This window comes from Girardinichthys multiradiatus, chromosome 14 (assembly GCF_021462225.1).
Source record: "Girardinichthys multiradiatus isolate DD_20200921_A chromosome 14, DD_fGirMul_XY1, whole genome shotgun sequence".
NCBI classification, from domain to species: domain Eukaryota; kingdom Metazoa; phylum Chordata; class Actinopteri; order Cyprinodontiformes; family Goodeidae; genus Girardinichthys; species Girardinichthys multiradiatus.
This window is the reverse complement of record NC_061807.1, coordinates 42572200-42597696: the sequence shown is the minus strand read 5'-3', so window position 1 is coordinate 42597696 and position 25497 is coordinate 42572200. Positions and strand designations below refer to the sequence as shown.

Genomic DNA, 25497 nt, shown 5'->3' with positions numbered 1-25497 from the left:
GCTTCCTGCTGCTTTTTGCTCTCATAAGGACTCAGATTCAGACCAAGAGCAAGAAGAACAGGTAAAAGCAGCCACTGCTTCCCCCTCTGTTTTCCTCCCATAAGCCCAGCTGATCATTTGTGCCACTGCCTAACCATTAGCACTAAATTATTTTTTTCAATGTGCTACATATAGCTTGTTTAAAATATAATAGATGAGATAAGAATTCCTCAAAGATATATTAATGAATGTGATGTACAGTATGTCCTTTGCGTAGCCTTCATTATACTGTTGTGTTGGTGTTTTTTAAAAAGTCTGCACAGCTATAGTCTTCTAAACAAACTCTAACCCATACTGTGTTTTCTCTTTCAGACTGGCAGAACCTTTGAGAGATGTAAGCTATTGTTTCCGTTTTGTTCTATCCTTAACAAAATATAGGGCAAAAACACCTTTTATAACTACTGATATTTATTGTCTTAATTTATCACATATTCTAACAAGAATGTTGGTACCGTGTGAGGAATGTGTCTAGTGTGGTTTAACAGTGCATAAAAAATAACTAAACTGATACATTAACACATCCAGCCTGCTCTTAGCTTCAGTATTGAACAGTCCCTTGTTATTCAAGCCTTTAAAATCAGTTTTTCACTCCAGTTCAAAGCCTTTCCCCGCCCATCCCTATGTTGTTGTTCTGTTTTTCCCGAGGCTTAACTTCTCTGTCTTTTCTTTTTGGTTTCACCTTCATCTTGGTTATTAATTCAACAATTTGATCTTTAGAATTTGAGATCGGCCATTTACCTGTCATTTACCTATAAGCATAAAAAAAGGGTTTTTGTGGGATGGTCTCTGTTCTTATGCAGGCCTAACATAAAAATTCCTCAGCATACTTTCTAAATTAGTAGAAAGGTGTATGTCCATCGTGGTTTGTATAGTGTTTTATGATCATTTAAATAGGGATAATCTAAATTGTCCCAAACAACAATGTATGCTTCATGTTTTCCATCCAAGAACAAAGGAAGTAAAGCTTTTAGTTTAGTACTTGCTGTAGTTTCTAGTACTTTAGTAGAGCAAGCAGCAGTTCCCCTCCTGACCACCTCTAAAGCCTTGCCCTCCCATCCTAACACCTTTAAGTATTTAGTGTTGTTACAGCTCTAATCAGTACATTAAGCATACTTAATGCACATAAATTATTTTGTACTGAATCCATTTTTACACACTGATAGATGTAGGAAGGGTGTTCTAAATTAACCACAAACTCAACTCATTGCTGAATTGGATTAATTCAATAAGTTTTTGATCCTGAGTGGCGCTTTACATTCTATTTCAGATTAAATTTGTCCACTAAGTTGTCTGTTCATTCCATTCCTTACCATCAGCACTTCCCTTTGCTTTGCATGGAAATAACTTGCCTTAACATTAATGTGTATGTGTGTGTTTGTATGAATGTTTAATTCAGTATTATTACTGAGAATTCATTTCTTCTTTTAGTTTTTGTCTTTTTATTTTTTAAATGTCTGCTCTTGAATGAACATGTTCACAGGTTTGTACATTATGTTGTATTTTTGTTTTTTCAGATATGATTCAATTTCAAGTTAGACAAGAAACACAATAGATGACAAACGGAATTTCCAAAATTCCCAAAATATGATTTCATTTATATTTTTAAAAGTGCATGATTTGATTTCTGTTTGAATAAACACCATATTAAATTATCATGTGTTTGCTAACACTACATTGGCTTGCTTCAGTTGTAAAATATTCTGTTTTCATTTGTTTTAAAGCCATTTTGTCCACCAACACATGGTGTATGTCCTACAGTGCCTTGCGAAAGTACTCGGCCCCCTTGAACTGGTCAACCTCTTGCCACATTTCAGGCTTCAAACATAAAGATATAAAATTCTGATTTTTTGTGAAGAATCAACAACAAGTGGGACACAATCATGAAGTGGAATGAAATTTATTGGATGTGTCAAACTTTTTTAACAAATAAATAGTTGAAAAGTGGGGCGTGCAATATTATTCGGCCCCCTTGCATTAATACTTTGTAGCGCCACCCTTTGCTGCAATTACAGCTGCAAGTCGCTTGGGGGATGTCTCTATCAGTTTTGCACATCGAGAGACTGAAATTCTTGCCCATTCTTCCTTGCAAAACAGCTTGAGCTCAGTGAGGTTGGATGGAGAGCCTTCGTGAACAGCAGTCTTCAGCTCTTTCCACAGATTCTCAATTAGATTCAAGTCTGGACTTTGACTTGGCCATTCCAGCACCTGGATACATTTATTTGTGAACCATTCCATTGTAGATTTGGCTTTATGTTTTGGATCATTGTCTTGTTGGAAGATAAATCTCCGTCCCAGTCTCAGGTCTCTTGCAGACTCCAACAGGTTTTCTTCCAGAATGGTCCTGTATTTGGCCCCATCCATCTTCCCATCAATTTTGACCATCTTCCCTGTCCCTGCTGACGAAAAGCCGGCCCAAACCATGATGCTGCCACCACCATGTTTGACAGTGGGGATGGTGTGTTCAGGGTAATGAGCTGTGTTGCTTTTACACCAAACAAATCGTTTTGCATTGTGGCCAAACAGTTTGATTTTGGTTTCATCTGACCAGAGCACCTTCTTCCACATGTTTGTTATGTCTCCCAGGTGGCTTGTGGCAAACTTTAAACGAGACTTTTTATGGATATCTTTGAGAAATGGCTTTCTTCTTGCCACTCTTCCATAAAGGCCAGATTTGTGCAGTGTATGACTGATTGTGGTCCTATGGACAGACTCTCCCACCTCAGCTGTAGATCTCTGCAATTCATCCAGAGTGATCATGGGCCTCTTGGCTGCATCTCTGATCAGTCTTCTCCTTGTTCGAGATGAAAGTTTAGAGGGACGGCCGGGTCTTGGTAGATTTGCAGTGGTCTGATACTCCTTCCATTTCAATATGATTGCTTGCACAGTGCTCCTTGGGATGTTAAATCGTTTTGTACCCAAATCTGGCTTTAAACGTCTCCACAACTGTATCTCGGACCTGCCTGGTGTGTTCCTTGGTCTTCATGATGCTCTCTGTGCTTTGAACAGAACCCTGAGACTATCACAGAGCAGGTGCATTTATACGGAGACTTGATTACACACAGGTGGATTCTATTTATCATCATCAGTCATTTGGGACAACATTGGATCATTCAGAGATCCTCACTGAACGTCTGGAGTCAGTTTGCTGCACTGAAAGTAAAGGGGCCGAATAATATTGCACGTCCCACTTTTCAGTTTTTTCTTTGTTAAAAAAGTTTGACATCCAATAAATTTCATTCCACTTAACGATTGTGTCCCACTTGTTGATTCTTCACTAAAAATTAGAATTTTATATATTTATGTTTGAAGCCTGAAATGTGGCAAGAGGTTGACCAGTTCAAGGGGGCCGAGTACTTTCGCAAGGCACTGTACATCTGAGCAATCTTGAGATTCTTCATTGTTGTTTCTTTATTTCCTGTGTTGTTCATTTTTATTTTGTACATATTGACTATGCTCTTCCTCATACTTGGCATAGTTTTTAAGTGTTTTTGTTTTGCTTAATAGTCTTGTCTTGCGAGTGTGTGTGTGAGAGCTTAAGCAAGTTATTTCCTGCTCATATCCTTTGTCATTATTTTTTTTGTTTGTTTGTTTTTGGAATTAGCTTCACAATTTCCCCAAACATGAGAAAGTATAAGCCTAATTCCTCTGATACCAACTGTAGAATGTCCTATGATCCCTGCAGCTTGTTCCAGTCTTATCCTGACCACCTTCTCCAATGTTTGTCTCCTTTCATTTGAATTTTTACTTTTCTTTACTCCTTACTTGTTCTTCTTCCAATTGGAAGATGAAGAGACGGATACATCAATCCTGAAATCTGAGCTGATTCGAGAACCAGATCTTCTGTCCGACGTGTCGGAAATGAAACAGGATTTGATTAAAATGACTGCCATCTTGACTGCAGACTCGACAGAGAAATCCCCTTCCTTAGGAAGGTGTGGTCTAGAGAAGGGGACAGAGGATGTTTCTGGAGAACCATTAGAAATAATGGAGAAGGACCTTGAGAAAGTCAAGGAGGACCTTGAGAAAGTCAGTGAGATACTGAGAAGTGGAACATATCAGGGTGAGGTGGCAGAGGAGGCAGCTAAAGCAGCTAGAATGACTGAGGAGTGGGTTCTCCTCACAGACTCTGAGATAAAAGAGGCTAAAAAAATGGCTGCCCTAAAAGTTCAGGAACCCATCTTACGTGAAAGTAAGGCTAAGAGAGGGGCTCCCAGACCAAAAGCCATCAAGGGTAGTGGTGACCTTAAAGAATACCTCCTGGATGCACCAGTGAGGTCCAAAGCAAAGACTAAGAAAGAGAATGGTGCAGAAGAAAGATTCACTGATGTTGTACTACGGGAAAGTGCAAAACCTTCAGCTCAAGCAAAGTCCTATGAAAGAATTATAACTGTTGATGTTAAAAAGCCAATGAGACGGAAGGAAAAAGACCAGGAGCAGGCAAAGGAATCAACAGAAGCAGGAGCTCATCTTAGTGTGCCAACACCTCCTGCTCCAACATCACCTGTATCCCCAGTGATAGAAGAAACGCCCATTGGGTCAATAAAGGACAAAGTGAAAGCCTTACAGCAAAAAGTTGAGGCTGAACAAAAGAGCAACAAGGTCACTGGAAGCAAGCCTTCACATTTGCCTGTTATAAATAAATCATCACCAAAAGCCAAAGAAACCCCTAAATCCAAACACCCCCTTCCCAAAACCCCGAAAGCTGAATCAGAAAAACTTGAGGAGACAATGTCAGTTAAAGAGCTGATGCAAGCATTCCAGACCGGACAGGACCCCTCAAAGAGGAAGTCTGGGTTATTTGAGCTCAAAACATCTACATCAAGATCAGAGAAAACCGCACAATCCAAATCTGTCCAGTCAAAGTCTATGAGCAAAGCAATGACCTTACATGTCTCACAAGCTCACGAAGTCTTGCTGGATCCCAAAAATGCAAAAAAAGAGACAACTTTACAGGATAAAGATAAAGCAATCAAATCAAGCGCTTGCTCCGATCTATCTGAAACTGTAGACTTTGGAAATGGTGGCCTTGATGATAGCTCTGACAGCTGTAAACATGAGGGTGTGGCAGAATCACTAAGTGGTAGTTCTGGAGATGGAACCCATCACCTTAGCTCAGAGGACAGTTCCAAGCATGAAGGATTGGCCAGTGCAGGCACGAGCCCTGAGAGTTTGTCTGTACAACAGCCATCTACAGCATTGGCATCAACTTCCACAAAAGTTAAAAAAGACCTTACAGACAAAGAGAACTCTGGAGACTCTGGTGTAGGGACCTCTGGTGACCAGGTATCTACAGACTTCACACTCCCTGTCTCTTCCAGTGAGGCTGCAGATGACCACACAACAAGTGAGTCAATATCTCTCAGGAGGACTGAGTCTAAATCATCTAAACCTCAAAACATTACTAAGAGAGTTTCAGAAACTGTAGAAACATTTCTTAGTGATGATGACAGCCCCGGTGAACAGATAGCATTGTCATTAATTGGTTCTCCAGGCTCTAGATCCCCATCTAAGCATCATGCAAGCTTTAACCTGCCTTTAAAACAAGAATCAGATGCCCTCAGTCCATTAGCTGATGACTCTTTGACAATAAGCCACAGAGACTCTTTAGAGGGTAGTCCTCTGATGGAAGAAAATTCTTCCCATAAATCTCCAGACTCTATTGAGCCCAGTCCAACCAGAGAATCACCCCCTCGTGATTCCTTGGACAGCAGTCCTGTAGAGCAAAAAACCCACCCATTCTTCCCACCAGCACCCAGTGCTAATAAACCCTCTAGCCACACATCACCCTCTAAGGCCAAAGACCTCCCCCAAGATGCTTTCCATGGTAGGCTGCTTCAAGACCCTGAAGCTAGTGCTGATGATGACAGTTGTGAGCAGACATCTCAGATGACAAGTTCGGGTAAGAGTGCCCTCTCCCCTGATACCCCTAGTTCTGAAGAGGTAAGTTATGAGGTAAACCCCAAACTCCCTGAAAATACTTTCCTGTCTATTTTATTCAAACCTGCTTTTATCCCAGAAGACCCAGAAGACGAGGATGCAACAGACAGCTATGAAGTTAAGAAAAAGATCACTCCAGAGAAGGAAATGTTTAAGATGGCTGCAAAAATAAAAACATTTAATGAAATGGAACAAGACCCAAAGAGCAACAGGAAGTCTAGCAAAGATGTGTTTTCCTCAGCAGATGACAAGATAGGGGATAACAGCTATGAAACATTAAACCCCAGCAGTGAGAAGCTTTCACAAAGTGAATGTCGACTCAATAGATGCACAGAAGAGTCAACGTTAGCTCTTTTTATTGGTCCAGATATTAAAGTACAACCTCCCTCTCCTTTTTCAGCAGGTATACATGATGGAACCCAGAGCAAAGAAATCAAGAACACATCAGCAACTCATACTTCAGAGGGATCTCACTCTGTCTCAGACCAGCATAATTCAAAACCCAAACTGAAAACCTCATGGGAAACAATCCCATCATCTGCTGAAGCTGTTAAACATGTTTCTAATGCCACATTGGCAACTTCAAACATTGAAAACAGGACAGATGAGCAAAAACAGGAGAGCTTGAAGAGGTCAAGGGAAGATAAAGAAGATAATAGTAGTCAGATGTTGGCTGTTAGCAAGATACAGAAAGATGTGCAAAAAACAAGTTCTAATGTTACAGATGAAGTGAAGGAAGATAGATGGGGTCATGCAGCAAAACCTGGACTCTGTCCAGATGTTGGCACAAGTCAAACAAAACATCAGGTCTGTACTCATAATGACACAGAAGTAGAAAATGAGACATCAAATCTTCCTAGAACGGAATCAAAAGGAGTCACTGCAAGAGTAGACACTGAGTCATGGTCTGCCATGCGAGACGATGATGAAACATTTGCAGCCCGTGTAAAAGAGGAGGAACAGAAGATCCTAAATCTGGTGGTGGATCGTCAGTCATTGCAAGCAACTCCAGACACCACACCTGGTAGAACACCAACAGAAGAGAGCACTCCTACCAGTGAGCCAAATCCTTTTCTTTTCCAGGAAGGGAAGCTCTTTGAAATGACTCGGAGTGGTGCAATTGACATGACTAAGAGAAGCTATGAGGAGGAGGGGGGTGGCTTTGCTTTTTTTCAGATAGGTGAACAGTCTTTAGAGGAGCCTACCTTAGATGAGTCCAGGCAAGAAGATAGATCAGCTGCAGAATCAACAGTAGGTCTCAACTTAGCACTAGAGCCTCATACAGAGGAAGATGTTATATTAGAAAAGAAAATTGATTCACAGCTTCAGTCCCCACCTGACGGAGATCAGTTAGGCTGTAAAGCTGATGCACCCAAGTCTAAAATCCCTAAAATGGGCATTTCAGCTTCAACCAAAATTTCAAAGAAAGATCTGACATCCCCTGAACCTCTTGAGATTAAAGCAGAAAACGACATAAATGAAGTATCATTAGATTTAGAAACTATTTCAAATGAACAACCAATAACAAATGTACAGACTGCAGAAACTACTGTTACTAGATCAGTTTACTCTGAGCAAGGCCAAGAGTCCTCTGATTCCTCCCCAGAAGAGACAAAATCTGTGGTAGAAACCCCAAAAACAACAGGCAAGGAGGTAGTTAAAAGTACTTTCCATAACAGTAAGAAAACTCAAAGCACAGTCAAAGCACAAAATAAGTCTGTTCCCCAAGGTCGGGCAAAATCTATGATTCCTTCACCATCTCATGTAACATCGCCCTCAACAGCTCTTAAAAAAGACTCTTCAGAATCTTCAAGAATCTTAACTTCAGAATCTAAATCTAGGATTCCTATCAAGGCTAGCTCTGCCAAAGCTGATTCTGAATGTATGGAATCCACTAAAGAGAAAAAGCTTAAGGCTCCTGTAAAAAAGGGCATGAGGAGAAAATCTGAGACAGATGCAGGTCCTTCTGTGGATGTCAAACCCAAGACACAGTCTTCCAATGCCAAGAGCTTCTGTGATGGGGAGTCTACCAGATCACCTACTAAAAAGGATCAGGGTTGTCCCATGAATATTGAGTCAACAAGATCTAAAGGTTTCCAGTCCAGGTTGCCAGTCCGTGGCAAAAGTGCTCCGTCATCTTATTCAACCACATCCAGTAAAGAAAAAAGCAAACCACAGAGACAGTCTATTGAGTTCGTTGAAGAGATCAGTGATGAAGCAGCAAAACTTGTGGCAAGGTTGGCACAGGCAGAGGCAGAGGAAGAGGCTGTAGCTGCTCTCTCAGATGATGAGAGCAGTCTTATTGATCCATCAATCATAGAAAGAGAACCCTTCCCAGATCTGCGGTTCCCACCCTCAGGAGACGTCTTTCCCATTAGACCACTGTGGGACGACCCTGTTGAGACACAGATGCAGCGAATTCCAGACGATAAAGTCCAAAGTCAAGGTACCCCCAGTTAAAGGGGCTATTATCTATCTTTTGTACCACATTAGTACACTAGTTGTAAAGATGCTGCCTCTCTGTCTCTTGTCGTTATGTCCCATTGCTGTTTTACTGGAGCACTGTTGTCTGTGTATTGCCATCTCTCTTTCCTTCTGTGTGTTTTGAAAATCTCAAGATTGACCTAAAAAAAATCTCATAATTGACCTAAGGCTTTATAAAACTGGTGAAAACCTTTAACCAATTTTTAGAAATATGAAATTAGAATCTGTCTAAGTAAACATCTTAATTCTTATTTTTACCAAACTGTACAAAAACTGTACGTTTATTTAAAAAAAAAAAAAAAAGAAATTATTTATTGCAATGAAGTTATTATGAAACCAAACTGGTAACAGCAAGAAAACAAGAAAGCCAGTGAATTCTTTTTAGGTCATGTTTATAATTGTGACTTACCTTGCGGCTTTGACTGCTCATGGCTGTCTGGTGGTATTTGCAGTAGATCCACAGGATGAAACAGAAAGAAATGAGCAAAGGATGGCCATTATAGCCGACCACCTGGGCTTCAGTTGGATGGGTGAGTCATACTTAATAGCACCAGTCAAGTTAAATCTTTCAAAATGTATGTTCTTTTCTATTAAAAAAAGACTGGACAATTTGTTCTTGTAACCACTGATTGTTTTACCTAAGTTCTTTCCTGCCAACAGAGTTAGCACGAGAATTGGACTTCAGCGAGGAGAATATCAACATGATAAGGACTGAAAACCCAAACTCACTGCAAGACCAAAGCCATTCCCTTTTGAACTTCTGGACTGTGAGAGAGGGACACAGTGCCACAGGTCAATAATTGTCAAGTACAGCTGAAACCAGATGTTTACATGAACTATATAAAAAGACACATAAACATTGTTATCATACTAACATGAAATCATTTTTTCTTTAGGTCAGTTGGGATAACCAAAATTATTTTTGTTTGCTAACAATCAACAATCGGCCCCCCAGCTTAGCCGTCTCGTGTTGGGGTTTACCCCAGTGGATGAGAGGGTCGCATCCCTGCGTCTTCAAGTTGGGGACAAGTCTCTGACTGTCGTTTTGACCTACGGGCCGAGTGGTACTGTGGAGTACCCGGCCTTCTTGGCATCCCGCATTTATTGCCAATGCTGCTGCCCGTAGCTGTAGCTGGAGGTTCTGCGGTGCCTGTCGCGATGGCAATTCCCAAACCCGGTGGTGGACACCGGCAGTAAGGGACACTGGCAAGCCAAAGAAGGAGTCCTATCGACTGTGGTTGTCTTGTGGGACTCCTGAGGCGGCTGACGGGTACCGTGAGGCAGAGGGTGCTGCAGCCCGGGCTGTGGCAGAAGCAAAAGCTCGGGCCTGGGAGGAGTTTGGTGAGGCCATGGAGAAGGACCACCAGTTGGCCTTGAAGCAATTTTGGCTTGTTTGTGCTAGCATTGTTTTACACATTTTACACCAGAACCCATTCATTTCTGGGACTCAGAACACCATGTTCTTGTGAAGTCTGGATGTTTCAGTGTTGTTAATTCTTCCATATAATTGTTTTAACAGATGAGCGTAGAGTGTTCTTGAGGTTTCTGGAAACTGGACCCAAGGATGAACCAGACTTATGCAGGTTCACAACTCTTTTCCTGAGAGCTTGGCTGATTTCCATATGATTCCATTGAGTCAGAGTGTTTTATGATGTTGCCTTAAAATACATCCATATGTGTGACTCCACTAGACTCTCAAAATTTGTGATTTAACCTTTCTGAAGGTACAAAAAAACATGACCTCATCACCCAGGTTGTCCCAAATTATTTAAAGACATAGTAACCTTGGTTTATTTAACTGACTTTTAAGAATGTAATATAAAATGTTCCCATTATTCTGGTATTTAGCAAATAGAAATAATTTTTGTAACCCTAACTGACTTAAGACAGGAAAAGTTTAGTCAGACCTAATGTCTTTTTATGCAGTGCATGTAAATACATGGCTGAAACTGCTTATATTTATTTTGCCCTCTAGCGTTGTGCTGAGGAGCATGATGCATGCACAGTCCTTTGTTTTGCACCATTCTGAGCTTATGACTGTGTATTGTTTGAAACCATCGTGTTAGTCACTGTATTCTTCACATTCTTGTAAACAACTTTTTCACATTAAATCAAACCAACACTTATGGCAAGAATGGCAAGGTAAGACAAGTAGTTTACGTAAATGTCAGACTTTGAACACAGTAATATTCAAAAAAATTCTAATCACTCTCTCCCATTGTTTTGGGATTTGACAAGTAGAAATAATTTTGGTAATCCTCAGTGACCTATAACAGGAAAAGGTTTTTATGACTTACTTTCAAACCATGAGGAAAAATGGCTTTGTGTCTTTTTACAGAGAGGGTGTAAATCTGGTTTTAACTGTATATGGACAATTCACCTCACTCTTTTTTTAAAGTGAATCTTTTTTCCTAGTATTTCTTTTTGTTTCAGCAGAAGCAAAACTTATAAAGACGTTGACAAAGATCAACCGAATGGACATTGTTCATCTTATTGAAACCAAGATAAACAAAAGTGCTGAAGAGGAGACATCTTCACATACCTACGCAGAGATCGAACAGACCATCACTCTGGACCACAGTGAAGGTGCACATAGTTGCAATGGTTTTCCTTTAATGCAGACAATTGATCTGGATTTTATCAAGCCTGTGTGGGAATCTTTAAACATTTAGACAAACATGCTTTCCAGGTTTCTCCGCTCTTCACGAAGATATTGATAGTCCACGGCCAGACAGACGTAAAAAAGCTGCCTGCAGAAGCTCAGTTTCAGAACAAGAAGTGCCCGTGGTGTCAGCAGAGGAGCTATCTACTAGTTTGTCATCGCTTCACGAGACATCAGAAAGATATGAGACAGGTGCCACAGCTACAGAACTTCTGAAAATATCCCAAAAAGAAAAACTACAAATGAAGTTGGAAACAACAAAGTAAGTTATTTAAAAGATTTGTGATTGACTTTTAAAGTGAGAGTTTATTTTGTACTATTAAGCAAAACAGTGTAGAGATGTCCACATGCCGTTTTTCCAAAGTTCAAGTCGCCCCAAATCTTACACGGGCAAGTTGAGTCTCATGCCTCTAATGACAGAAATTAGGATTCTTACATCAGGATGCATGATATTAAATCTCCCTAAAACACAGAGTTGTTGTAGGTAATGAATTTAAATCTTTATCCATGGACTTATTTAACATCTTTACCTTTATCCAAATGTTTAGTTCAACATGCAGAAAACCCTGTTATGGATTGCTTGGGATTATTTTGAGCATTTATAAGTTATAACATTTATTACCCAATTGAAATCTGCAGAGAAAGGCAATGTTAAGTTTCTGATTTAAGGGATGCCCTTGTACTGAGAGATGGCTAGTTCAGAGATGTGTCATTTCCTGTGGTAAAATAGTTCCCTCACTTACCATATATAGGTTTTTCTTCATACATGGAGTCAGAGCAATGCTCTGTTTAGGGTCTAAGCAGTAAGCATGTTCCATGGTACAAAAAAGTTTATAAAATAAACTAAGCTCAAGTCTTTGAGAATAAATATTTATTATCTTAATATACTTAGCAAGAACTGCTTTTATTCTCATAAACAATTTTTCCCAATAACTGTTGAGAAACATAACACACAACTAATGTGTGCTGTGCATAAATTACTCATGTCAACCAGTCATTTGTATGCAATACAGCAACTCAAGGGACATCGATAATAATTTACTCAACTGATTTAAATTCACCAGTTAAGTTTAACCCCTGATTAGATTAGTTAAAGACTACTCATTAGACTCGAGTCCTAGACCTCAAGCTCAAGTCAATTCTTAAGTCTTTGGACTGGGAGTCAAGGTCAAGCTTTTGCCCTTTAAATGCGACTCGAGTCTAAGATGCAGGCTCAAGTTCCAGTCTCTAAAACTATGACTCAGCAATATCATCAAATTTTTCCAGAAGAACAAAAAAGTGGAAAAGTTTTGGATCAAATGTCTGCACCAAAATAAGTCACATCACCAGTTTTCACATCAAGAAGTAATTTAATTCTGTTTAACTTTAATATGTATAATGTAATCAACAGCTTATCTGTTATAAAAAACAAATTCTAATAAGTCAGACACTTTATTGTTGTTTTCTTGCAGCTCATCAAAACATATATACGAGGAAGTGACAGACCCAGTTCACATGGGCAGTTTTAAGCAAGTAAGTCCTCTCTTCACTTTGTACCGCACCTCTCCCTACAATCTCCGTTCCCAGGTGATAGACCCTGTGTACAAAGGGGGGGCCAAGTTGTGTACCCAGGTCACCCCATCTCCCAAACCCATGTTTGAACGACACGAAGATGAAGGAGCTGTTGAAAATGAAGGAGCAGAGGGGGGAGAGGAGTGGAGCTTGGAGTGTCTACGAACTACTTTTACTGGAGACAGCATAGATTACTTATCCCGATTAGCTTTGCGAGAGACTTCCAATAGCTCTCGAACAGGTGTTTGTGAAGATCGACCACTGTCCATGAGTGATTTTGGTGACAGCTTGTCTGAGTGTGAGCAAGCTGAACAGGACTTCAGAAAACTTTCAGTGGAGCTCACAGAACCTGATGAGGTTTGTGAAAAAGGATCACCAGCACAACAACCTACAAATGAACAGTTTTCTCTACCTGCGTTAGCATTCACAGTCAGGACAGAATGCACGGGTTCCAAGCAAACAACCACGAGAGGTGTGGATGAAGTGTCACATCGGCTTTATAAAGTCCTGTATGGGTATGATGTTGAATCTATGAATTCAGAGGCTCAGGATGTGTCTGTATTAAGTGTGAGTTCATCTCTTCAAGCAGTCAGGAAAGAAGAAGTTCAGGGGGCTGCCACCCTCACAAAGGGCAGTGATGAAGTTTCAAACTCTACGGTTGGTGCTGATATTCATCAGGTTTTGATTTCAGATCTTAATGTCAAATCTAATCGTGGTATGAATCAAACTCTGAATGAAACCAGTCAGGAATTAGCTGATCCCTTTGTCAGATGTAAAAAGGCCTCAGATTCAGTGACTCAAGTGTCACACAGCCAAGGATTTGAGAAGGAGCTTCTTCACTCCATGGATTTTGTTTCAGGCATACCTGATGTTGTGTATGGCTTTGAGAAAATGATGACGCTCAGACTAAAAGCATCTCCAACTGAATTTGAAGCACCTGAATATGAATCAGTGCCTGAAATAGTTTCTGGCCTTGGAAGCGTATTACCTGACAAGTTGGCTTCACCTGAGTGTGCTCCAGATTCTGTAATACTCCTGACCGAATTCAGGGCCTGCTCACCTGAGTCTGTCTCATCGCTAAATGAGCTGAATTTCCTTGCACCAGATTCTCCAGTACCACAGTTTAGGCCCTTATCCCCACTTCCACCACCTTTCTTACCATGGGAACTTGGAGAGGATGGGACTGCAGCCCCAAGGTCAAAGGGTTCTGTACTACAGTTAACATCGGATGCAGAAGAAAGACCATTAACACCAATGGTTTCAAACAGAAGACCATTTGGAAGGCCAGTATCTCCAGTCAGTGACTATAGTAGTGAGCAGTCCATGTCACCTCAGTCATTAACCTTTGACATGGAAGACAGAGCATCATCTCCTAAATCCATTATTGCTGAAACAACATATTGGCTTTATGAACCTGATCATTATGACACTCATGGTTTCCATGAGATCAGGTCACTATCTCCTGAATCTGTTGTGTCCACTGCTCCATGTTGCTGGCTTCCACCAGACTCTCCTGTCCAAGATTTTAGAAAGTTCCCTCCTGAGCCTTTTCTGTGTGAAGGTATATCATCTTTACCAAAGCCACACTCATCACAGACTGAATTTGAAATGGTGCATTTATCTGATAGGTCCAGATCTCCAGAATTATCAGCTTATGTAAATGAACCTAAAGCTCTGTCAACTGATTCAGCTGTATCAGAGTTCAGTCACAACTGGCCTGATCCAACTTTTCAAAACACGGAACACAGTTCCGGCTCATTGGAGTCTGCAGGCCCCCGTGTAAAACCTGGCTCGTTGTCTCCAGTGCCATTTAATCATGAAGACAGAGTTTTATCGCCTTCTTCTGTTACATCTGGGGATGAATTTGTTTCAGTTGGATATTCAGAAGGATATACAGCTTCCTCTATTAAAACAACAGATTTTTCATATGTAACTTTGGCTTCCAAACCTGGTGATCAGGCACAAGAATCGCTTTTATTTGATGCAGAGAACAAAGCACAAACACTGACTATATTAGGTCGTGAAAATGAAGATGACTGGGTTATTATTTCTCTGTGTGATGTTGAAGAGAGGCCTGTTTCTACAGACTCAGTGCCTGAATACAGACCAATGTCACCACAGTCAACACTAATCGACATTAGAACACGTTCTCCTGAATCTGACATAGTAAATGAATGCCTGTCCCCAGATTATCCTATTCCACAGAATATGTCCTTTGTCCAGCATGCTGTTATAGAAAATGATCACTCATCTTCACCAGAATCTGTGTTGTCTGATGCTGAGTATGAAGCCATGCCTTTGCTGTCACGTTTTGAGGATAGGCCATTATCTCCTGAGTCTTGCTGTTCTGTAACAGATTATGGATTACAGGGTCATCCTGAAACAGACCAAACTCTTCAGAAAGAATCTGCACTTGAACTGACACAAGCTGCAGTGTTTCAGATAGATTTGAGTCTCAACAAGTTCAAAACTACACGAGATGTAAAGTTTAAGAGAGAAGAAAACCCAATCAGACTGGTAAAAGAAAATTTGCCCCAAAGAGAGTCACTACAAGCTGACAGTACTCAGTCTAACCAAAACATTGCTCCAGCCCTTGAAGAATCAGAGCTATTATTAACTGATGGCATTAAAACAGAACTATCTCCAGTTTTGTCAGGGGCAAAAAAACCTAATGAGGAAGTTTATGGTTACGTAGGAGAGAAAGCTGAATGTGTTATAAAAGAAAAATTAATGGAAATTCGAAAAGATCAAGGAGATCTTACAACAGAAACTTTAGTCAGAACACAAACGTCTGATGAGCCATTCTTACCGTCTTTGTCTCAACAACATACATCTGAGGATCTACAATTATCAGTACTGTCATCCAAAGACAAACCTGAAAAGCTTTCAGCTTTCGGGCATTCAGCCAAAACAGAACAACCCCCAATAGGTTACAGTATAGTTTATGATGCAGAGTCTTGGAGGCTAATTTCTCAAATCCATGATTCACAGTATTCAGGAGAAACATTTAGAAACAAAGCAGGAAAACCTCATCATTACGGCACACTGTCAGACTGTAATCAGGAAAAATCAGGAGAAGCTGTTGTTGATAAAACTGGTGCTTTGCCATCAGAAATGTACAGAAAGTCTTTATCACTTGCCTCTAAAGCACAATCCCAGCCAATGTCATCTGAATTGCTAATGCTGCTAGAAACAGTTAGATCAGACTCTTTTCTATCAGGCAGATCTTCAGGTAATCACCAAGCATTAACACCAGACTCCCCCATTTCTCAGTTCAGGACCTCTTTCACAGGTCCTTCACCGCTTTGTGTCAGATCAGTGTCACCAGAATCAGTTCTATCAGATCTGGAAATACAGTCAGGTGAAAAACGTTTTGAGGACAGACCATCATCTCCTGATTCAGCATCATCTGTCGCAGACTCTCATGTTCCCAGTTTGGGAACGTTTTCAACAGAGTCTTTTATAAGACCAATGTCTGACCTCTCTTTATCCATCGAATCAGTTTCCTCAGATGTTGAGTATGGATTTGTCCCTTTGGCATTATTATCCAGTGAGAACAGACCTCTATCTGTTGATTCTGTTGATCAAGATGGACCGCTTTCACATGAGTCTCCTATACCGGAGTTAGGACAAAGCTTAACAAAAACTTATTTGACCACTTGGAAGATATCCTCTTCACCCGTTTCCCTGTGCTCCGATGCAGAGTACAGCTCTGTCTCAATGGAATCATTATATGGTGATAGCCGACCTCCATCCATAGGTTCCTTTGATGAAGATAGGTCATTTTCACCTGAGTCACCAATCCCAGAGTTTGAACAAATTGTACTAAACTATGAGCTGTCTGCACAGAATAGATATTCACCTGTTTCAGTTACTTCAGATATAGAGTATGGATTTAACTCTTTACCGCCATTATTTAATAAGAGTAGATCTTCTTCAGTAGATTCTGTTGATGAAAATGATCCCATCTTACCAGATTCCCCTATCCCAGAGTTTAGCCAGGTTTTACTAGACCGCCATGTCTCAACCACACTGAACGGGTCCGTGTCTCCTGTTTCAGTGGATTCGGACACGCAGTCTAGTTCTGTCTCTTTGGTATCATTACTTGGTGAGAGCCGACCTCCATCTATCAGTTCCATTGATGAAAATGGCCCTCTTGCACCTGATTCACCCATTGCAGAGTTTGGAGACATTATTGTAGAAACTGATCAGTTTACACTAGTAGATTCTGCTCATGAAAGCTGTCCTGTTTCACCAGACTCATCCATTCTAGAGTATGGACAAAATTTCCAAGAAATCCATGTGAACACACTACAGAGATCCTTGTCTCTGTCACACAGCTCTGATATCAGACCTTCATCCCCTGACTCAGTGCTCTCTGGGGATTATTTCAGAGGTGATTCACCAATTCCTGAATTCAAATCGGGGTTCACTGAATTACTTTCTTTAACTGCACATCGATTTTCATCTCCTGAATTTGTGATTTCAGATGTTGAGTATGCATCAGAAGCAGGCACACATATTTCGGAACATAGAACTGACTCACCAGAGTCACAAGCATCTGAGACCACAGTGAGGCCCCAGAACCAGGCTCTTTCTTTACAGGAAATCAGGGTGCCAGTCTACAGACTTGTTTATGATGCAGAACTTTGGAAGTTTATTTCTCAAATACATGATCCTCAATATGTTGGGGAGACATTTTTCGGTAAAACAGGAGTTTTCAAGTATGTTGGAACTAGAATTGAGTATGTTCCAGAAGCCCCAGAAATAAGACCGAGCAAGTCAGATGATAACATAAAGTCCAGCAATGTAGAGTTAGAATCTAGGTCTTTGTGTCCTCTGAAATTGACTACAAATGATCAAACATCTGATTCTCCTGTTCCTTTGAAAGACAAATGTCTGGATTCCCAAGTTTCCAGATTTCCCTGTGACCACCTCAACATTTCCCAGTCTCTACTAGATTCATCAACATCAGCTGTGTCGGATGAAAAATCAGAGCATTGCATGCTCACAATTTTCAGTGAAAGCAGACTTCCATCAACTTGTTCAGCATTATCTGTACATGACAGGAGTGGATTATCACCAGATTCACCTTTACTAAATGTCAGGTCTGTAGTATCAGAATCAGTAATAACCAGTCCAGGGAGCAGGACCTCCTCAACCAACTCAGAATGTTCAAATGTTGAATATGGCTTTTTAACTCCAGTGGCCTTCACAGAGCCCAGACCAGACTCGTGTGATTCAATTATATTCAGTTCTGAACAGAATCAATCAGAAGATGGTCCCATGCCGAGGGTATACCAGTTAAATTGCCAGCTTTATGACTCTCAGTATGCTGGTGACGTCTCTGGAAGCAGGGCTGCCTTGTCTGATAATATAGAGACTTGTATAGGAGATGTTTCACTGGATTTAGGTACACAAAACATTGGCAGGCCAATATCACCTGACTCTGAGCATAGATCCCGCTCACCAGAGATTATACACTTAACAAGTGCTATCAAGTGTGATTTTCAGGACAAAGAAAACTCTGAAGATGATAATTGTCAGTTGTCTAAAGATTCCCCAGTTCCCCAGTTTTCTGTGTCCGATTTGGAAGCTTCAGACCAGTATATCCAGACATCATCCCATCATTATATATTAAATGCAAAACTTGAGGAATTTGATGTGTCTGAGTTTCATAAACCTGGTCAGATAATCGGCAAATATAGGTGTTCCTCACCTGAATCAGGTTCTGTAGATATACAGGATTTATCTGGATTTACTCCAGCAGAGTTCTCGATACAGGAAAGACTATGTTCCCCAAATTCAGTGTCATCCAAAACTGAGATGCAGCCCATGTCAGCTTCACCTGAGGTGGGTTGTTTTTCTGATGTAGAGCACGATTCAGTAATACCAGAAGGTGAATGGCAGACCCTGTCACTGGATTTACCTATAAACCAGTTCAAAGCAAGAGCAACAGAACGTTTTCCCTCATTTGTTGAGTTCAGGTCCTCATCTCCTACATCTATTTCTTCACACATGGACTATGCTCCTCTAATTAGTATACTGGGCCAAACTGAAGGTATACCAGATACTTCAGAGTCAGAAGCCAAACTTGAAAGGAGACCTTTGTCACCTGATTCTGAGTCAGAGTGTAGGACTTTCTCACCTGTGTCTCTAACTTTGATCTTTAAATCTACATCTCCTGAATCAGTTGGCTCTCCAAATAAATTCAGAGCTCTCTCACCAGATTCTCCAATTCCAGAGTTTAGAAAAATGCTCCAAGAATCGATAAACAGATACCTTGAACATAGATCTTCTTCCCTAGAGTCAGTGTCATCAGATTTAGACGTGGAAACCAATTGGGATATGATGTTTTTTGAGGAGCAATGCCCATCTCCTGACTCTGTACTCTCAGGAAGTAATTATCAAAAACTTTCACCTGATTCTCCAGTACCTGACTTTAGACAATTTTTGTTAGTTACTCATGTTAATGATAGTGGTTACAGGGTATCATCACCTGAATCCAGTCATTCAGATTTGGATTTTGCTCCCCTTTTTTCTCAGTTGTTTGAAGATGAGGTTGGAGAAAGACCAAATTCTCCAGAATTAAATCTATCTTTGCATGAATATCAACATTTGTCCCCAGATTCACCAATACCTCAATACACACACAGGGAGGCAAACACATTAACACTTGAATGTGAATCTCCTGGGTCAGTGTATTCAGATGAGGAGATAGAGGTTTGTAACACCTGGCTTATTGAGGACAGAGGAGCATCTCCTGGTTTGTCAACATCTGAATATGACTCCAGACCAGACTCCCCTATTCCTGATTTTAGTCAGGCATTACAAGAGTCCTTCAACAGACACTTTACTTTAAGGTCCACATCCCCCACATCAATGTCTTCAGATGAAGAAACCAATTTAGAGTCTGACATGTCTATACCCTGTTTTTTTGAAGGCCAAGCAGTAAGTCCTGGTTCTACCACATCACAAGATGAATTCAGGCCAGACTCGCCTGTTCCTGAATTTACACTTAATCGGGCTAGAATATGTCACATGAATACAATGTTTCCATCTTCTGAGTCATTTGCATCATATGAAGATTTGGAGACTGATTTGTGTATGACTTGGCTTTTTGAAGACCGAGCAACATCTCCTGGTTCAAGAACATCCAAAGAGGAGTTTGCGCCTCTTTCACCTGATTCTCCTATTCCCGCATTTTCTCAAACGCAAGAAGAATCCATCATTTTGCTCTTAGCTTCAAGATCTACTTCACCGGAAACTGTGTATTCAGATTTAGAAATGGAATTATCTTCCTTTGTGGCCATAGAAGATCAAGCCTTATCACCTCTATCCCTAACACCTCAAAGTCAATATAGATTCCTTTCTCCAGATTCTCCTGTTCCTGACTTTGCACAGGAATGTTATGATACATTTTATAGGATAAATTCCAACAGGTCATCATTACATGAATCAGAGGCTTCTGAAATGGAATGTGCCCCATTAATTTCACAGATATTTGATTTTGAGGACAGAGTAGAATCCAGCCCATCAGGACACTATACTGAGCTGGGATGTTTGTCTCCTGACTCTCCTTTACCTGAGTACCCCATGGCTTCATCCTCTAATTTAAGGTTCAGATACAGGTCCACCTCTCCTGAGTCAGAATTTTCAGATGAAGATTTGAGGACAGACTGGTGTATAACTTGGCTTTTTGAAGACCGAGCAGCATCTCCTTTTTCAACAACATCCAAAGAAGAGTTGAGACTACTTTCACCGGATTCACCTATTCCCAAATTTAGACACCATGATTCCACAATACCCTATGAGCTAAGGTCCACATCACCCGAATCAGTGTTTTCAGATTTAGAAATGCCTTCACAGTTTCCAAACTTAACTGACAGTAGACCTTGTTCCCCAGAATCTTTAACATCAATCAGACTTTCGCCTGATTCCCCTCTACCTGACTTTGTGCAACCAATGTTTGAACTACCTAAAACCCTTTTTAGAAGTAGGTCGATGTCCCCTGAGTCAACATGTTCAGATGTTGAATACATTGTTTTAAGTTTAGGGTCAATATTGTTTGACACCAGACCATGTTCTCCAGGTTCAGGAGCATCTGGAGATGAAATTCGGGTTCTGCCTCCAGATTCACCAATACCTCATTACAACGAAGTCGTGCGAGAACATGTTATAGTAAATGCTGGATATAGATCAACGTCCCCTGAGTCCATTGAGTCAGATGTTGAGTACGCTTTAGGTGAACTTTTGATAGCAATGGGATTTGGTGTTGAAGATAGGCCAGATTCTCCTCTGTCAATAGAGTCACACATGCACGATGGGTCATCTTCAGTTGACTCCATTGCAGAATACAAACCCATGTCACCTGATGCATTGACCTCACTTAGAAACATTAGAGGTGGATCTCCAGAGTCAGGTGAGGAAAACACCAGATTATCACCAGACTCACCTCTTCCTTCTTTTACTCAGAATGTACTTGAGACTGTAATTCAGGAAAGATACACTGGCACTTCATCCCCAGACTCTCTGTTGTCAGATATGGAATATGACTTGGTATATTCTTCATTTGACATAGGACTTGTTGACAAAATAACACTGTCTCCTCAGTCAGAAAGATCAGATATTGAATATACTCCTGAATCTCCAGTACTTGATTTTACAAAGACAGTTGTGGAAGCTGCCATGACTGTAATGTACAATTCATCAATAGATTTTTTAGATTCTGATGAAGTATCACAGACGTCTCTCCCATTTTATACAGAAGAGAGGACAGATACACCAGAATCAATGGAGTCAGGGACAAAAGAGCTATTAGCACCTAAGTCCTCACTGGATGAAACCAGTGATGGCACTGTTTTGAAAACATCAGTGGAGCCTCTCACATTTGATCAGTCAGCCATTAATGTAGGTGAGTACAGTCTTGTTTATGATGCTGAGCTATGGAAGCTGATTTCTCAGGTACGTGATCCTCAGTATGCAGGAGAAACCTTTAACAGTAAAACAGCTTTCATGCATGTTATTGGTAGCACAAATGAATATGAGAGGAGTGTGACAAATAATGAACAGGTCAATAGAATACAGAACCAAAATTACAAAGATGAATCATCCATGTTAAAACCTTCAGATGTTACTCATCAGTTCACGTCTACAGAAACAAAAAGTGTCATGGCTGAAAGATACCTTGCAGAGTCGCCACCGCCAATGATTGAACACATTTTGTTATCAGGAACAGCTCTTTACAGGAAGTCAAAGTACATGTTTCAATCACCCGAGGCACGGTCATTGTCTTATCATTTGGTATCTACATCAGTATCTGAGAAAGAGAGTGATCATCTGTACAGTTCCCTAGAATGCCTGGGTCCAAATTTACCCAAGGTGGAAGATACAAGACCCAAATCTATCAATGAGTTTAGGCCCCTATCATCAGATTCCCCCTTACCAGAATGTAGTTTGGCATTGTCAGAATGTGTGACGTTTCTCAGATCTACATCGTCTTCCCCTGAAATTCATGCATCAGATACTAATTACTTGCAACTCAATTCGGAGTCTGACTTTATAGAATTCAGGCCACCATCTCCAGAATCTGCTCCATCTGAAAATCAGGACGAGAGTCAGAGGCCTTTGTCATCAGTGTCACTGCCTGATTACAGACCTGTGTCATTCCTACCATCCATGTACATTGCTGACCAACGAGCATCATCTCCAGAATCAGTTCCAGAATTTGTGCAGAACAGGTCACTTTCTCCAGACTCTCCCATCCCTCAGTTTATCCCAGCATTGCAGGTGTACCCCACAAAACATCATGTCCCATGCTCATCCTCAGAATCTGAATCCACTGATTCAAGTGATGACATCATCATGTCAGATGGGAACACTAACCGACCCTCCTCACCTGAATCAGTTTCATCCATCAGTGAGCTCGGTTGGCTATTGCCCGATTCACCGGTACCTGAGTTTATGAGAATATTATCTTCTTATTTTATGGATCCTACTCCCTTTGAAAGATCATCCTCACCTGTGTCTTTGTCATCCGACTCTGAGTTTGTGGCCTTGCCTGTTGAATGTTGGATTGATGAAAACCCCAGACCTCAGAGCCCTGCAAGCCTTGGATCTGAAAAGGAATTCTGTTCGGATGATGAAATATTAGTCTTAAGCTCAAATGTTTCACCCCACACTCAGACATCTTCCTTGCAGCCAGACCAGTTTCCTCAGACAAAGTCAGCAATCATGTCACCATCACTCATTCAATCTGTTCATCAAAGGTCTGCTAAAGAAAATTTTTGCCCTGATTGGCAAGAAATTACAGAATTCAAGTACAAAACAGAAATTCTGCATGGATCAGAAGCAGATGAAGATGTCAGAAAAGACTTGTCTCCAAAGCCATCACCAGTTAAAGATGTGAAACAAAAGGAAACAAAGATCCAACATTATGGTGAAGAACTGCAGAGCAAACCAGCCCCTCATAGGGTAAGACAGAGAGCATGAGAATGCAGCAATGACTCACTACCTTTGGATAACTCAGTAACAAGAAACTGGAAAACGTAACATTTAACCCAAGGTGTGCCCTGCTAATCTCATAGAAACAGTGGCCTTTAATACTTGGAATGAGTTTAGGATCTTTTAGGGTTGTTAAAAAACCTAACTAACTTCTCCCTAATGTCCTCTGATTCACTTTTGTGTGTTGATGGTCAAATTTGCTTGCACGTGTTGGGTGATAGAAAAAAACTAACAATTTTAGTGCAGTGACACTAATCAGTTAACTGCTCATGTCTTTCAGAGGTCCATGGGATCTCTGTGCTGATTGAGTAAACTTACATAAATCATTTTATTTCCAGGTTCCTACAGACTTTCAAGCATTTGATATCCAAAGCAAGCCATTTCCTGCCACAACAGCAACAGACAGTGACAGGAAAACAACCGTGCTGTTCTTTGATGATAAGCCAATCACATCAGTTCCCATACGTCTACCTGGCCAGCCTTCATACACAACACACCGAACTGTCACTCCAGTTCTACCTGTGTATGAGAAAGCTTCAAGTTTAAAGTCCCATTTGTCTAGAGAGTGCCCAGAGTGGGATCTGTCTCCTGAACAGGGACAGTCCAATGAACATTTTTCAGTCAACACAAATCAGTTTTTGATACCACCTGATCATGAGCCAATATTTTCAAGTCAACAAACCCTGGAAGTTTATGAATGTAGCCAAGCATCCTCATGTGATTTGAGTCCAGTGTCTCCAGCATTTAGTGCTCCCAGTCCAGCACAATTTGTCTCTCAAGATACCATTAGTATAGAGTCAGACGTCATTGAGTTTTCTCAAGGCTTTAGAAGGGTCCTCTCTGAATTTGAGACAACAGTATCAGAATTTGAATCAAACACTCCTAATATCATGCAGAAGAAGCCAAGTAAAGTCGTGGAGTCTCCACATCCCTCAGATTCAGATCTGGAATTCTTTGACTGCCAACAAGAAGTTTCTGAACCAGAATATGCAATGCCGGAAAATGAGATAACCTATCATATTTTTGAGCCCCCTTCACCAAGACCAAGGAGGAGTCTAGATATGGGCCTATTGAAAGACAGCCCTGCGTGCACCACTGAACATTTCTTTCAAGTAGAAGTTGAAAGGCGACTCTCTTCTGGCAGCGAAAGCCTTGGTGAATTTGCTTATGATTCAGATGTTTCACGGGATTGTGATGCAGATGGGGGTCTTCCTGTGTGTGAGGAGCTGCCATCTAGAGATCAGGCAGGGTATTACGATGATGATGACTTCCTGGGAATGGTAAGAGGATGAGCATGAGTACATTGCCGCCCTGGCTGGTGACTCACCTGGTTTCAGACAGATTGCAGTGGTGTTGCTTACAATATTTAGATAAAGATTAAAAAATACCCTAGATTTTATGAGACTGAGGGCTTGTATTTGCATGAGAGCTTGAACTTAAAAGGAAAAGTGTTTCAGCTGTAAGGATTTATTGGCAGTTGCTCAGTTTGATGCACTGATGATATTAACAAACTGCTGTGAAGAGTCCTATTACATATACATCTTCAGCTGTATTTTTTTTATTATTTCTGCATGTTGTTTTCCCCATTAGTGTGAAGAATCGATGCCCTGAATTTATCTCTCTCCATTTCTTTCTCTCATTCAACATTTCAATTCTTCCTGTTGCTGCATGTTTGTTTTTGTTGAACTTTTTTGCTTCACTGTGCCTTCTCTTCATCTCACTTTACTTCCACGTACAGCCCTTAAACTTTGATTTTATTCCCTTGACCTGTACATTTGCCTTTGTCAAAGAGAGAACATGAAAGTGAGGTTAAGAGAAAAGCCTGAGCCCAGGCTGCCTGCAGCAGAGTGCTGTAGTAATACTGCAGACAGCCATCATATTCATCCATGCGGGTTGTGTGCTGTCTCCAGCAGATAGCAGAGGAGCTAGGAGCACTGTCCTCTGATAGCTCAGAGGAGGAGGTGCTGACCACCAGGGTGGTCCGACGAAGAATAATCATTCAGGTAAAATAAAGCATGAAGCAGCAGTGCAGTCTTGTTACACCGCAGAGAGATGGAGTGGGTGGCGGGGTTCCACCGGTTTTTTAAGGTTTTATAATGTAAAATGTAGCTTTCAAGGTAAATCCTCTGTTAGGAAATAGCTGGCCCAACTTCCCTCTTCCTCTGTTTAGTGAGGTTATGCTACATGTTAATGTTCATAAATCAAGCAGTCAGTTTGAAGAATAAAAGCTTTGCTTTGCAGGGAGCTATTTGTTTATCACACTACACGAAGCACAGGTACCACGTTTACACTAACACGGTTCAGAGCCCGTGCCGGTTCTT

At 40.9% G+C, this 25497-nt stretch overlaps 2 protein-coding genes across 4 annotated transcripts in view; both read left to right on the top strand.

The window, feature by feature from the left end:
* ank2b (ankyrin 2b, neuronal) overlaps positions 1-25497 on the top strand; it is a 170666-nt gene that overhangs the window by 136054 nt on the left and 9115 nt on the right. For 2 of the 3 annotated variants that reach the window (XM_047385947.1, XM_047385948.1), the window contains exons 38-45: positions 29-61; positions 352-373; positions 3824-8422; positions 8913-8990; positions 9121-9252; positions 10894-11046; positions 11150-11384; positions 12574-12634. In XM_047385947.1, coding sequence (XP_047241903.1) covers positions 29-61; positions 352-373; positions 3824-8422; positions 8913-8990; positions 9121-9252; positions 10894-11046; positions 11150-11384; positions 12574-12634 — 5313 coding nt within the window. The remainder of the gene's footprint in view (positions 1-28; positions 62-351; positions 374-3823; positions 8423-8912; positions 8991-9120; positions 9253-10893; positions 11047-11149; positions 11385-12573; positions 12635-25497) is intronic. The other variant, XM_047385949.1, reaches the window with a different exon arrangement.
* Positions 16501-25060, top strand: LOC124880683. The gene is made up of 2 exons (XM_047385950.1): positions 16501-23146; positions 23515-25060. Exons 1-2 carry the CDS (start codon positions 17678-17680, stop codon positions 24466-24468), a joined length of 6423 nt encoding a protein of 2140 aa, XP_047241906.1. The 5' UTR covers positions 16501-17677; the 3' UTR covers positions 24469-25060.